This window comes from Poeciliopsis prolifica, unplaced genomic scaffold (genome assembly GCF_027474105.1).
Source record: "Poeciliopsis prolifica strain line A6 unplaced genomic scaffold, Auburn_PproV2 SCAFFOLD001, whole genome shotgun sequence".
NCBI lineage: Eukaryota > Metazoa > Chordata > Actinopteri > Cyprinodontiformes > Poeciliidae > Poeciliopsis > Poeciliopsis prolifica.
This window is the reverse complement of record NW_026562376.1, coordinates 2,081,205-2,095,786: the sequence shown is the minus strand read 5'-3', so window position 1 is coordinate 2,095,786 and position 14,582 is coordinate 2,081,205. Positions and strand designations below refer to the sequence as shown.

General features: G+C 41.0%; 1 protein-coding gene across 4 annotated transcripts in view; it reads left to right on the top strand.

The window, feature by feature from the left end:
• Positions 1-14,582, top strand: part of si:ch211-1e14.1 (UPF0606 protein KIAA1549) — a 36,966-nt gene that overhangs the window by 18,004 nt on the left and 4,380 nt on the right. Inside the window, exons 10-20 of one of the 4 annotated variants that reach the window (XM_055034933.1) lie at positions 3,124-3,301; positions 3,388-3,572; positions 6,069-6,224; positions 6,958-7,218; positions 8,599-8,834; positions 9,236-9,345; positions 10,140-10,154; positions 10,585-10,793; positions 11,271-11,500; positions 11,608-11,752; positions 11,839-12,144. In XM_055034933.1, the coding sequence (XP_054890908.1) occupies positions 3,124-3,301; positions 3,388-3,572; positions 6,069-6,224; positions 6,958-7,218; positions 8,599-8,834; positions 9,236-9,345; positions 10,140-10,154; positions 10,585-10,793; positions 11,271-11,500; positions 11,608-11,752; positions 11,839-12,144 (2,031 nt within the window). The remainder of the gene's footprint in view (positions 1-3,123; positions 3,302-3,387; positions 3,573-6,068; positions 6,225-6,957; positions 7,219-8,598; positions 8,835-9,235; positions 9,346-10,139; positions 10,155-10,584; positions 10,794-11,270; positions 11,501-11,607; positions 11,753-11,838; positions 12,145-14,582) is intronic. The other 3 variants (XM_055034934.1, XM_055034940.1, XM_055034948.1) reach the window with 3 other exon arrangements.

Here is a 14,582-nt window from a genome sequence, read left to right as displayed (position 1 = left end):
TGTGGCTTTTTTTCTCCATGGCAACAGCATCCCATTTACCCAGGAGACGAGCCACTTAACAACCTCCACCTAACGGGGTTCAGATTTCTGTCACTTTTCCTCTTTTTTTCACTCGCCTGCTAGGGAGAGCCACAGAGCTGCTAACAGCAGATCAATTATTCATTTGGTCGCTTTCTCAGTCTGGATCCTTCGGTTTAGATGATTAAGAGTTGTCTATTTTGGTAAAGGAGCGGTTTCAATGTGGTGGGATTCAAAGACATGAAAGATTAAAGACACTTAGAATCAGTGAATGCCACGGGATGTGTTATGTGGAATATTTTTATTTGACCTTATAAAATCTGAGTTCATAATGTGGATGTCGGAGTAATAATTTCAAACATTCTGCTTCAGAAATAATCCTAATTCAACCTGATAACAACAGAAAATGTAAATATATTTAATTATATACATGATCTGAACTTGTCTGACTATACACTCAGCCCATCAGTGGACTGTGGGTAAAGCTGACCGTCTCATAGTGTTTTCTGCACACTAATTCACATCCTGTGTGTCAGACAGATGCCCTGATCTACCGTGACAGAATAGGCGTAGTGTTGTCACCCATGAAAATACCTGATGAGGCTTTCTGAGCAGATAAAAGAGGAGACCAGAGGGGGGAGGCGGGGCAATAATACACACATTCATGCTGACCTCTTTCCACTCTAATAACTGTGCATGAACTAGAATTGACTCTGCATGAGGTCGCCTGGCCAGACATGACCTGAGCGTTAGGCTTTTCTGTTCCACAGACAGCAGCGGAGCCTGAGGGAATCACACACACACACATAAAAAAATAATGCAGGGATCTTTTAAACAGTGGCCGATCTAATCAGATATGTATTTGCCCCCGACACAACTTCTGTTGATGGCAAATATCGATAAATATTTAATGCATTTTTCAAAGTTGTCATCTTTCCCACCGATAAATCTTTTACATCACCATGGAGGAATGTCGAGACGCCTTTATTGAAGAAATGTTTTAATTCAACCACATTTTCCTGTATGAACAGCCAGTTGAAGGTCATGCGACACCATCTTGGGTCAGCAGCCAAATTAGCTCAGACTTAAGGTTACAAACTGACTGCCCAACATTATCCTGAGTTGCTTTAATGATGTTGAGCTGGCCTGGGGCTAAAGCAGCAAAGCAGCACCAGATCACCACACCACCACTACCATGTTTGACCATAGGTTAAATTTATTTATTTTTTCTGAAATACTCTTAGTTTTACACCAGATGGAACTGGACACACATCTTCCAAAAAGTTTGACTTTTGTCTCGTCAGTCGATAGAAAATTGTTCCAAAAGTTTTGCTTAATCTGACTTAACTTAGTCAGTGAGCTTCAGATGTTGTCCTGGGTTCTCCTTTTATCTCCTGGATGAATTATTGATACACTCTGAGAATAATTTTAGTCTTTAATATTTTTAATCTTCATTCTCAATTGTTTTTTAGCTTAATAGTTTGTCATGATTTATCTAGGTCTGGCACTAAAGTTTTACACACAGGAAAGTTGTTTTGTAGAATTGTTTATGAAATCATTGTTTAAAAATGTGCTTAAAGTTCAAAAATACTTTATTAATCCCAAAGGGAAATTTAAATATTGTAACTCATATAATCTAAGAATCATCAAAGTGGTGGTGTGGGCAGGGAGCATCTCCAGTAGCAGTCAGTCTTGCAACAAATCTGAAGAAGCCTCTGATTGAAGACTGTTGCTATTTGACAGCCTCATGACTTGCTAACAGTTCAGCTTCCCAGCAAGAGACTATATTCCACAGTAGCATGTCCTGGATGACTCCACCAGTTGTTGACTGGTACTGCTGATCCACCTCATTTGCTTTTACTGCATCTCTTTAAATCTCTGTCTGGCCGTACGGTTAGAAAGGATCGACAAAGTCGATACTTGCTCATTATGATGCTACATTACATTATATCAGACTTTGTGAAACAGCAGTAAATGTATTAAACTATTTCTAAAAAATAATATTTGTTCAGACATGAAATAAAGATTACTGTTCAGTTTGCTCAAACTTTCCTTTGAGAGTTTACAGCATTCTGCTAAAGTATGCTGTATCCAAATCTTTTGAGTTTTACTTTCTGCCTTCAAACAAATTCTCGACTCCTCAGAGTTTCTGTGTTTCACTGACAATGAGGCACACAGTTCTTCGTTATAAAATCATTCTTTTCCACAGCGGTTGTGACACATTGCTCGTTAAGATCTTCGTCAGATATTCCATTATTAATTTAGAGAGCAGACTGCGTCATCATCCCTGAATAGCTCGTTTGCTTCTGGAAGCACTGCTTTCCAGCTGCTTGTGTTTGAAAGTGGAAATATCTATAACACAACAAATTCTAACATCCTAATTATACCGCAGGGTTGGTGGTGAAGCTCACTGTGGTTTACACTGATACTTAAAGCTTAAAATAACTACAGATAAGAAGAAATATGGTAACATTTCAGGGGAAAGACATAAAAAACATTTAATGAGGTAATTACTGAAACTAAGTGAAAGGATAACTGTCTTTATGAGTGGTGATCGGTTTCTGTAGAATAGAAACCAGACAATTATACTCTATTTAGCAACGTCCCTTTTCTTTGAGCTGCTATTTATTTTCTTGCAGCCCAACTAAACGTATGTGAAAACCCGTCTGACGTGGTTCCAAACTCAAAGGAAGTACAGTTTAGGAAACGTCAACTCTTCTCACCACTTAAAGAAGATGAAGAAACAATAGGAAGACATTTGTAGACTTACACAATTAAAAATTACCAGCAATGATTTTGGTTATTTAGACTGTGGTAAGAGCACACAATGAGGGTTATCAAGCTAATTAGCTGTAAAATTGATTTTTAGCTTTAATATAACTACATATTTAGTTCAAAGTTACATGTTAAATTAACATTAGCAAGCTATCTATTTAGCTTAAGCTAACTATTTAGCTCTGAGCAAGCTAAATGCAGCCCAGAGCTAAATATTTAGCTAATATGGAAATTTACTTTCAGACTTTTATTAGAACAAAAAACACATTTCATATAAGTTCACATTTTTCTTGAGTCAAGGCTGAAATCGCTGCATGTCTCCTCTGTCAGGTTTTGAGTCTGAACCGGCTGGAGGGCACCGACAATCCAGCAGAGATGGTGTATTTTGTGGAGGGTCATAACGGTCAGAGGATGCCTGCCGTCCAAACTGCCGACCTGCTGAACAGCCTGGATGTTCAGAGGGCGGCCATTATCCTGGGCTACCGTGTGCAGGGCGTTCTGGCTCAGCGTGAGTTTCCTCTCTGTGTCAGATTACCGCGGTTGGTGTTAAAGCGCCGGGTGTCATCCTGTCGCTCTGCTGGTGTTTGCTTCCAGCTGTAGAGAAGATGGAGTCCTCTCCCTCCGACTCAGAGAACAGCAACATGTGGATCGTCATCGGCGTGGTGGTTCCGCTGCTCGTCGTCGTCATCATCATCTCCATCCTCTACTGGAAGCTCTGCCGGACCGACAAGCTGGAGTTCCAACCAGACGCCATGACAACCATCCAGCAGAGGCAAAAGGTACGTCCAACATCCATCCAACATCCATCCAACATCCATCCAACATCCATCCAACATCCACCAACATCCATCCAACATCCAACATCCATCCAACATCCATCCAACATCCAACATCCATCCAACATCCCATCCAACATCCATCATCCAACATCCATCCATCCAACATCCATCCAACATCCATCCAACATCCAACATCCATCCAACATCCATCCAATCCATCCAACATCCATCCAACATCCAACATCCATCCAACATCCATCCAACATCCAACATCCATCCACATCCAACATCCATCCAACATCCATCCAACATCCAACCAACATCCATCCAACATCCATCCAACATCCATCCAACATCCATCCAACATCCATCCAACAACCATCCAACATCCAACATCCCATCCAACATCCATCCAACATCCATCCAACATCCATCCAACATCCATCCAACATCCATCCAACATCCAACATCCATCCAACATCCATCCATCCATCCAACATCCATCCAACATCCATCCAACATCCATCCAACAACCATCCAACATCCATCCAACATCCAACATCCATCCAAACATCCATCCAACAACCATCCAACATCCATCCAACATCCATCCAACATCCATCCAACATCCAACATCCATCCAACATCCATCCAACATCCATCCAACATCCATCCAACATCCATCCAACATCCATCCAACATCCAACATCCATCCAACATCCATCCAACATCCATCCAACAACCATCCAACATCCATCCAACATCCAACATCCATCCAACATCCATCCAACATCCATCCAACATCCATCCAACATCCATCCAACATCCATCCAACATCCAACCAACATCCATCCAACATCCATCCAACATCCATCCAACATCCATCCAACATCCATCCAACAACCATCCAACATCCATCCAACATCCAACATCCATCCAACATCCATCCAACATCCATCCAACATCCATCCAACATCCATCCAACATCCAACCAACATCCATCCAACATCCATCCAACATCCATCCAACATCCATCCAACATCCATCCAACATCCAACATCCATCCAACATCCATCCAACATCCAACATCCATCCAACATCCATCCAACATCCATCCAACATCCATCCAACATCCAACATCCATCCAACATCCATCCATCCAACATCCATCCAACATCCAACATCCATCCAACATCCAACATCCATCCAACATCCATCCAACATCCATCCAACATCCATCCAACATCCATCCAACATCCAACATCCATCCAACATCCATCCAACATCCATCCGACATCCATCCAACTTCCATCCAACATCCATCCAACATCCAACATCCATCCAACATCCATCCAACATCCAACATCCATCCAACATCCATCCAACATCCATCCAACATCCATCCAACATCCAACATCCATCCAACATCCAACATCCATCCAACATCCAACATCCATCCAACATCCAACATCCATCCAACATCCATCCAACATCCAACATCCATCCAACATCCATCCAACATCCAACATCCATCCAACATCCATCCAACATCCATCCAACATCCATCTGACAACCATCCTATAAATCTGACCCAGTCTGGATGATGGATATTCTACTAAAAATGCTAAAATTGGATCAATAATGTTATTTTAATGGTGGTCTTACTAATGCAGCGAAGTTGTTGCTGCTTTTCCGTTGTTTCCTTTTATTCTAACAAGTTTGTTTGTGTTTCATTTGGATTGAATAAATTACATTATTTAAAGCTTTCAATCATTAAACATGTTTTGTTTTTTTTTGCCTCGCAAATGATTCGATTCAATTAAAGGGTAAACCTTTAATTTGTGCCACAGTAAGTTATGCAGTGTCTGAAGAAGATAAAGCCAGAAAGAAACATGACTAATGGTCACTTAAAGGAGCTGCTGATTAATTAGCTCTATCTGTCTTTGTAATGACTATGCTGCAGGAGCAGCGCTTTAATAATTTTATTACAGAGAATTATTACTTCTCTTCATGTTACTCTAAAAGTCAAATGACTTCTGCTGGTATTTATTTCTGTTCAGATGAATTTCCCTGTTTCCTTATTTTCATCTGTAACAATTTAGATCAGTTTTCTCCTTCTTCTTCGGACGTGTAAAATTACATCACTTTTAAAAATGTTTTATTATTATTATTTCTTCCAGTCCCTTATATTAAATGTCATAATATCAAAAATAACCAGAAAAAAATACAAAATGTTGTTCTCCTAGTTTATAGCATCATTTTGGTCAAAAGCTACTTTGTTTTTTTTAATGTTACTGATGTTATAGTTTTCCTCGGGGAACCACACAGCTTCTTTATTCCAACTCTGACTGAATGTGTGCAGCTGCAGCTTGCTGTTTCTTCATTTAAACTGTGCTTTTATTGTGAAAAGCCTGAGCAGATGGTCTGACTGGTTAGAGCACAGCCTCGTCTTTTCTACTCATCGCCTGTCACTCATCCTCACTGCTCTTCTCTCAGTCCACCACTTCGTTCAGTGAATCAGGAGCTTCCCTTCACCGGCCGCGCCCTCCGACTAAAAGGGATATTGAGTTTAGTGAGGATGAAGAGGGGGAGTATGAGGAAGAGGAGGAGGAAGAAGAGGAGGAGGAGGAGCTGGAAGTTAAAAGGGGGAAGGTACCGAGTAGTGTGGTGGTTTGTAGGCTATGTAGTCAGACAGTTTGTGTGTGATTGTGGTTCGTGTTGTTGAATACAGTCAAGTTAAAAAATTAGGACGCCCATTAAATATTTAGTTCTTTAAGAAATATTGATGTTATCACTAAGAAAACAAAGTGATTTTATTGTAAACAATATCAAGATAATTCTTTTAGACTATTTCTATTCCATAAAACAGTTCATTTTATGTTCTTTAGAACCTCTTTAAATCCCTACCGACACTCATAAACCAGACAGCTTTTTGAATCTTACCACTTTCAGTTTAGGAGTGAGGAGCACCAAGCTCGATGTTTCTGGTTTTTAACGGGGCAAGCCTCCTTCAAACTGCTGTGATACACCTGCTGTGACACACCTGTGTGTGATTGCAGTCATTTTAGGACAGAGTAAACATGGTTTGTCCTAATTTATGACCTGACAGAAATTGCTTCTAGCAAAAAAACCCAAAACAAAACATTTTTGTCTACTTTTTATTCATGTCATAAATATATTTTCGGTCCGCCATAGAGTACAGAGTGTCCTAATTTACTCACATGACTGTATGCGTATTTACACATTTTGAATTAGAAAGGTGATATTTACTTTTATTGGTCAGAATCTGATTGTTGTTCAGGCTTTGGAGGCTTGAATTATTACCAGCTGGAGAAAAATATTCAACATGGAACCATTCATTCTGTCCATCATTGCTTCTGTTTAGAAACCAGTAGCTCTTCCCAAGACTAGACAAAATATGAGCAGTGATGAAGAGGAAGAAGAAGAGGAAGAGGAAGAAGAAGATAATTATGACATAGAAGAGGAGGAGGAGGAGGAAGATGATGAAAATGAAAAGTTCAAAATGAAAAAAATGACATCTGAAGAGCAAAAGCTAGAAAAGATCAGAGCTTTGCCGACTAAACCATCAGGAGTAAAAACAGAGGAGAGGAAAGTGGAGTCTAAAGGGAGGAGAGCCAAGGAGAAGGTACATGGAGGCCAGTGGTTGTTTGGGTCCTGGATCCTCTCACGTAGTAACTCTAGTCAACAGCAGAACTGTAGCGCTGGACCCGTGTGGACTGCAGTGTGTTGTTAATTGCTGATTGTGATTTGTTGTTAGTGTGTAGGTTGTGTGTTGTGCAGTAACAGATGCACTGTGTGGTCTGTGTTAGTTGAGGCGTGAGACGTTTTCACCCTGTGACAGCCTCTGTGTTTAGAGAAATGTTTCAACGTTATATTTGTTTTAATTGAAACTGAAAGCAACAATTCTCTAATTATTTCAAAATGGCGTTCATGTTAATCCAGTTGTTTATAACATTTCTTTATCGTGACTGTTTATGGCCGAAAGCACACAACTTGACTTTTCACGCTGCAACCAGACGTTTTAAACAGAAACCAGTAAACTCAACGCTGCTCAAACACAATATCTGTTTTATTCTTTCACTTTTTTCACATCATACTACTCAAAAAAAGTACACTACTGTTTTAGCAAGTGAAATATTTTGGTTTATATTTTTCCAACAAGCAGATATGTTTCACTTCGGAAAGATGGAGAAGCTGTTGCTGGGAATCGTCAGAGTGTTTTGGGATCAGCTTGGATGCAGCAACTGCAACATTTGAAAACCTTTTGTCCTTTGAAGGCTTATAATACAAAATATATTACTTGCATTTGATAATTGTTTTTCAAGTTGAAGAAATTTAATCACCCATTTATATTGTATAATATTTGACAGTAGATTTTAGGTTTTTAAATCTGATACAGCAGAAAAAAAGATGCAGTTTGAAACACTTGTTTTGATGTTGCGTAATAAGCATCACTCAGAAGCATCTACACAAATATCCTCTCTTGGGATTAGCAGTGTCACACAGGATTAGCCGTTTTTAAGATGCACAATTGAATGTTTAGGAACTGAGAGTGTTTAGTGTGGTAGCCACATCTCATCTCAGAGTTTCTGCCTGTCAGCACACAGTGAGCTTCTATTCTCCTTTTACCCCTGTGCTGCTGGAACGCCCTGAGGACTTTACACAGAAATAACCCCACCTCAGTTCTGTGTTTACCCCAGTTTCTAACAGACTGCCAGACTCTCTTTATTCATTAATGTCTGCCTGTCTCCCTCCTGCAGACCCTTTCAGTTAGTCAACCTAATTATGGCTCTAAAATTGTATTTCTGTCTTGGCTGCAAATGTCGAGTCTTACTGGAATATTTATGTGTCATCTTGGAACTTGTTTGTTCTTCATTTAACCTCTGAGTAACATCCAGCTCACAGCAGCTTAGCAGCTCTACCATAATGGCCTCAGAATATTATTCTGCCTTTTCTCTCCACCTTTATCTGTGCTGTGTTTACGTCATCCTCCTTTTCTCCTCAGCTACAGGCTCCCAGTGTGAAAGGCTTTGATTTTGCCAAACTCCATCTTGGCCAGCAGAGTAAAGATGATGTCATGGTGATCCAGGAGCCCGCCCTGCCAGGCTCTGGCTCTGCTCCTCTCACTCAGTCCATTAAAGATGGCCTCAGTCCATCTGAGAACGGCGAGGTCCCCACGCCCAAATCCAAAACCTCCGCCTCCTCCACCAAGGCGTCCCGCGGCGGCCGGAGGCGAGAAAGGTCAGAACTACTGCAGGGAATCTGCCTGACTGCAGACAAACGTTTTCTTAAACGTTGTCTGAGCTGCAGATTCAGGTTTTAGCAACAAATAAACAAAGAAAATATTCTGCAGCTTAATTAGTACAATTATCTGTTTTGGATCTACAAAGAATAAGAGATTTTTGTAAATGAAATTACAAGAATTTTATTAATTCATTCTGGTAATATTATGACTTTATTCGTTGATTATTTCCACTTTATTGTTGTACGACTGTATTTCTGTTTTACTGCATTTTGACTTGTTGGCGGTCCTTCCTGGCTCTTCCTGGAAGACGTTGTTTTTTGATACTGCATGACGCTGGAGCACATTGGTGTGGCTTGTATTATTCATGTAAGTGTGTCTGTGTGTGTTTTCTGGGCAGGATCTCCCCATCAGACGGTGACTCAGTGGTGAGTGACCACTCCAGTGAACGGGAACCCACTGAGGAGAAGCCGAGAGCCCACGCCCCGCCCAGCGACAGCAAGCAGACCCGTAAGGCCCCCATCAATGTTTTAAATGGCATGTGGCCATGGCAATGCTTCTCCAAACATGGAGGAGGAACAAGTAGGGGAGGGGGATGGACGGGAAAATGAGCTGAGATAAGCAGATGAAGAAAGAGCAGGAAAGATGTTGTATGTTTATGTTTGTGGTGTAAAAGGGTTCAGAGCAGGAATGGGGAGGGGAAACCCAAAGTGGCTGAATTTACTTTATCTGACAGCTTGTTGACTGAATCAAGCTTGCTTTGTCAGGCAGGGTGTGTCTTTGGGAGCCAGACTCCGTCACACACACACTGCAGGCTGAATCATTCACACAGGAATACTCACTGTGTTGTTACTGCTAAGATCGAGCTCCACTGTGTTTGTAATTAGAAGGTGTGTGAAGCTCATGTGCGACGTCTTTGTTTTGGTTCCGTCAGTCTGTAATCAGATTGTTTCCTGCTCCTCCGAACAACAGCTTTTGTTTTTAAAAAAATCAGAGACAAAGAAAATATTTTATCAATCCTCCACCAATCAATCAATTACCTTCAGGGACAATTATTGCCTTGCATAACGCTGTAACATACAGGCATAAGATTTCAGGTTATTTAAGATCTTTAAGAAACATTGAACCTCAAAAATATATATATTTTTTTCTTTTATCTATTTATCAAATGAGGCTTTATTCTGTCTTTTGTTCTTCTGTGTCATATCTGACTTTAGGTTTTTATCAAAGTGATCTTTAACTTTGTTTTTCCTTATTTATTTGATCTCATTAAGACTCTTTCTCTTTTCCATCATGGTTTACAGGCAAGAATAGAATTGGTAAGATTTTCTGTGTTTCCCCCATGGAGCTCAGGCTTGACCTCCAGCAGCTGTCTGTGTGTTGCCTGTTTGTTTCTTTAGTTGTTTTTGTGCTCTGTTTGTTCTCACCACTGTCTGCTGAGCTGTCAGTCACTGCGCAGATACAATAGACCAGAAGAAAAAGGTTAACGCTGTTATCTGAAGGAAAGTTTAGCTTTTGCAGATGGAGATCCATCTACAAAAGCTAGAGGGAATGTTCATTGTAACATTCACTCAACATTTATTTTTTAGAAAATAATGCTTTAAATATAGTTTTGTCAGTTTAATAGAAAGCTCACAACTGTGTCTGAAGCGTCTGTTCCCTAGTTTCAATCAATATTTGTAGATTAGCAATAGCAGTTAGTATCCCTGTGCTCCATAGGGTTATATTTCCCCTCCTTTCTTTCTGCAGGACCACCACCTATGAATGGTGCTGCAAATGAGCAGCTGTCGTCAGCTTCCATCTTTGAACATGTCGACAGGATGTCTCGCACCACAGATGTGAGCCGAAGACTTCCCAACAAAGTCCAGCTTATCGCCATGCAGCCAATGCCTGTCCCACCACTGCACAGCCCACCCAACAACGGCAAACTGTCTGACACCAACCAAATGAACAAGGAGGTGAAATTCATCTTGATGGACAGAAAGATCCACCTGCCTAAGACCCCACCTACCTACCTACCTACCCACATATCCTACCCACCCACCCACCTACCTACCTACCCACATATCCTACTTACCCACCCACCCACCCACCTACCTACCTACCCACCTACCTACGTACCTACCTACCTACCCACCTACCTACCCACCTACCCACCCACCTACCTACCTACTCACCTACCGACCCACCTACGTACCTACCTACCTACCTACCTACCTACCTACCTACCTACCTACCTACCTACCTACCTACCTACCTACCTACCTACCTACCTACCTACCTACCTACCTACCTACCTACCAATGCATGGGACACTTTTTAATGAATGTTGAAAACCATGAATCATTTTCCATTTTGTGCTCATTTGTTTAGTTTTTTTCTCATAAAATCCCAGTAAGATTGATTAGAAATGTCTGTGTGGTTCTAAACTTCAGATCCAGGCAGCGTTGAGGCACAAGTCAGAGATTGAACATCATCGTAACAAGATTCGTCTGCGCGCCAAGAGGAAAGGTCATTATGATTTTCCCGCCATGGACGACATGATCGGCAGCCTTGGCGACGCAAAGGAGCAGGATCACATCTACCAGAAGGCACAGACTCAAATCAATAAGATTCTGGATCCAGATAATCCCGTTCCCGCCGTCTTTATGGATTCCAAGAAAAGGTTTGAGCTGATGTCTTTGATCAGTGATTGTGTCTGAAACCATAGTCTGATCCAGCTGGAGCAAGATGACTCTGCGTCATGTGGACTCTTGTCTGTTGGCTCCCCAGCGGTCGTGGGCGGCGCTCTCCAAAGCAGAGATTGAAGAATCAGCTGAATGGAGGCCTGATAGAAGCAGATAAAGACCACCTCATCACTGAAGACAGCGACGCCGTTTATAGGAAGTGCCCTGGGGTCAACAATGTGGCCTACGTGGTGAGAAATATCCATCACTAACGTCTGCTGAAGCATCTACTGACGCTCAAACACATGCATGTTAATATCTGGTGTTTTGATTCCAGTCGGACCCGGACCAAGGCCCCGGTTCCTCTCAGAGGAGCCCCTCCCCCACCGATGATGTCTTCCTCGGCCCAGCTTCCTCCCCTCCGGGCCACGTTCCCTTCCTGCCCCCGCAGCCCTCCATCGAGGAGGCGCGGCAGCAGATGCACTCGCTGCTGGACGACGCCTTTGCTCTGGTGTCGCCCACATCTCAGAGCAGCACGGCGGGCATCACTCTGCCCGGGGTCAACAGCAACCCCCAGGGCTGCAGCCCTCCAGGCCGGGGCCCCAGGGCCTGGGGCCCCTCCTACCAGCCTCCTTTTCCTGGTGTAAGTAGTCAGATGTTTATCAAAGGTTTAATCATGCTTCTATTCGTGTTGCATTATTTGACCAACTTTTAGTGATTATTGATATTTATGAATCTAAGCTTATCCTAAGTCTAGTGTTGGGGACATAATTGTTAATTGCAGGATTTGTACTTAAATAATCACAGTTAATTCCATTTTAAAAATATGCAATATTTTAAATTCAAAAAGCCTTTTTCCTGCTAAACTATTGAATTAACAGACATATGAGCTGAAACACAAAGATATTTCTTATATTTAATCTGTTATTCTGGTTCTTTAACTATCTGATTGGTGCAATTAATATTCTTTCCTCTCTTTATCGGGAATTCCTGATCAATTATGGATCAGGACACTGACATCAGCGTTAGCGTCTATGCTGCTGCTGCTACATGTTTAGCATTGAGATGCTATTTTAGGCTTGAATAGCTTCACGGATAAGCTGACTAGTTTTAGCACAACTTGAACACAACAGCAGTCTTTTCCAGGGTCCAATCAGATTGTTTTTTGTAGCAACAATTAATGTGAATCAACCAGACTAGATTCAGTCAGATGTAATAAACAGAAAGCAGAACTAGCATGAAGTTACGAGAATAGAGAGTCCTCTCTTACATGCTGAAGGTTTGGATATAGACATTTTTCAGAGTTTGTGTCTCTAGCACAAACCCACCACTGGATTAGAGCCTTCATTGCAACGTGTTTCCGTCTCTCCTTAAGCTCATGAACTCTTCTTCTGAAAATCCCAAAAAGTACCTGAAGCAGGTTTAAAAATGTTTAACAAATTTCAGAAAGTTATTTTGAACTTTTCCATTTCCATCAGGCTTTTCTAATGTGATACTTTAACCCACATAAAAAACATTGATGGAGAGACGGCTAAAGCTAAAGCCGTCTTCTACTCCAGACTCGGATTCAAGGTCCGAGTCTGGACCTTAAATCGTCATAACTTGTGTGATGATGTTATATTTAGGTATAAAAGTTGCACTGTCTATTCAGACCCTTATTTAAGAGTGCAACCAACCAAGCTCTAGCAGGCATGTCCTCTCCCTTTCATGTCCTTTTATTCACAACATGAAGCCTGCAGCTTCAGCTTAAGTCATTTCCTCTTTGCCAACTAATTAGTTAAGTATTCCTCCATCTGTTGGTCCCAGGGAGCGCTGCGGTGTGGCCCCATCAGCCACATAAGTTCACTCTTTAAGACCTGCAGCATTACAGTCTTTAAATGCTTCATCTGCATTTTGCCTCTCAAAGAAGGGAAAGTAAAGGAACCGCCTGAGACATTCTGTGAAATTATGCTGTATAAAAACAAGTGCCTTCATTAATTACTGCTGTAAGGTAAAGTCTGTGTTGGTGGTGCTTTATATTATTTTATGGATGGAACTGCTGAGAGACATGGTGTAGATATCCTGCTTTCAGATCATATTTAGGCTTAAAGACCAGAATGAGATAAAAGCTTTCATTGCCAACTAGAGTTACATGAGAAGGAGACATTTAGAGAAGTCGAGGCATGTGTGAGTGGCTGCTGGAAACCGAGCTGCTAATAAATCCCTCAAACTGAGTATTACACATCAAAGAAATGTAACTATCGCACAAAAATAGTCTGATTTAATCAAAAACATTGATTTCCTTTAAAAGAGTAAAACCATATTTCCTTTAGTGTAGAAAAGTTGTTAAATAACGTGTGATTAACTACATTTACTAATTTAGTTCAGTTTCTCTAACCAGAATAGTGGGTGAATTAGATCATATAAGCATTTAGAACATTTATGAATTACAGAAAATGTCCCCTCCCCAAAAAATCATTCATCAGTTTGAAGAACAAGAGATGAAACTGTTCCTTTATGTTCAGTCCATTAATTGCTAAGTGGAGTATACAGACTGAAAGATGCCACTTAGTGAAAGAACATCAGGCTCAGAGCAGTAATCATCCCAAAAATGCACAATGAAAATATACAGTTTGCATTTTAGATAAAAACAAAAAAAACATTTTCTCTGTAAATATGTTTTATCCAGAACATCCCAAGTGTCAGGTTTAGCTTCACCTGGTTCAAATTCTGTAATAAAGTCACTTTTATTTTTGCATTTCTAAATTCAACAGATCAGTTCTTCACTGTATAGATATTCAGTCAATAGAAAGCGTTGAGCTTTTCACATGTTGATGTTACTGTTGGCTGCAGATGCATCCTTTGCTATTCATGCTCAGTTGTTCACTGCAGGAACATCATGTTATTACATTTTAGGCAACAGACGTCTAGAAGAGTTTGGAGATCTATTTGGCCAGAGGCCCATCATGATCATCCCCATACTGCTGCATAATAAGCTTTACATTGTGTTGATCTCTCACATAAAACTCCAATAAGATCCACTCTAGTTTGTGGTTTTAACGTGATAAACAAGAAGTGTGAGCATCTTTTTGAGTTGCTCTT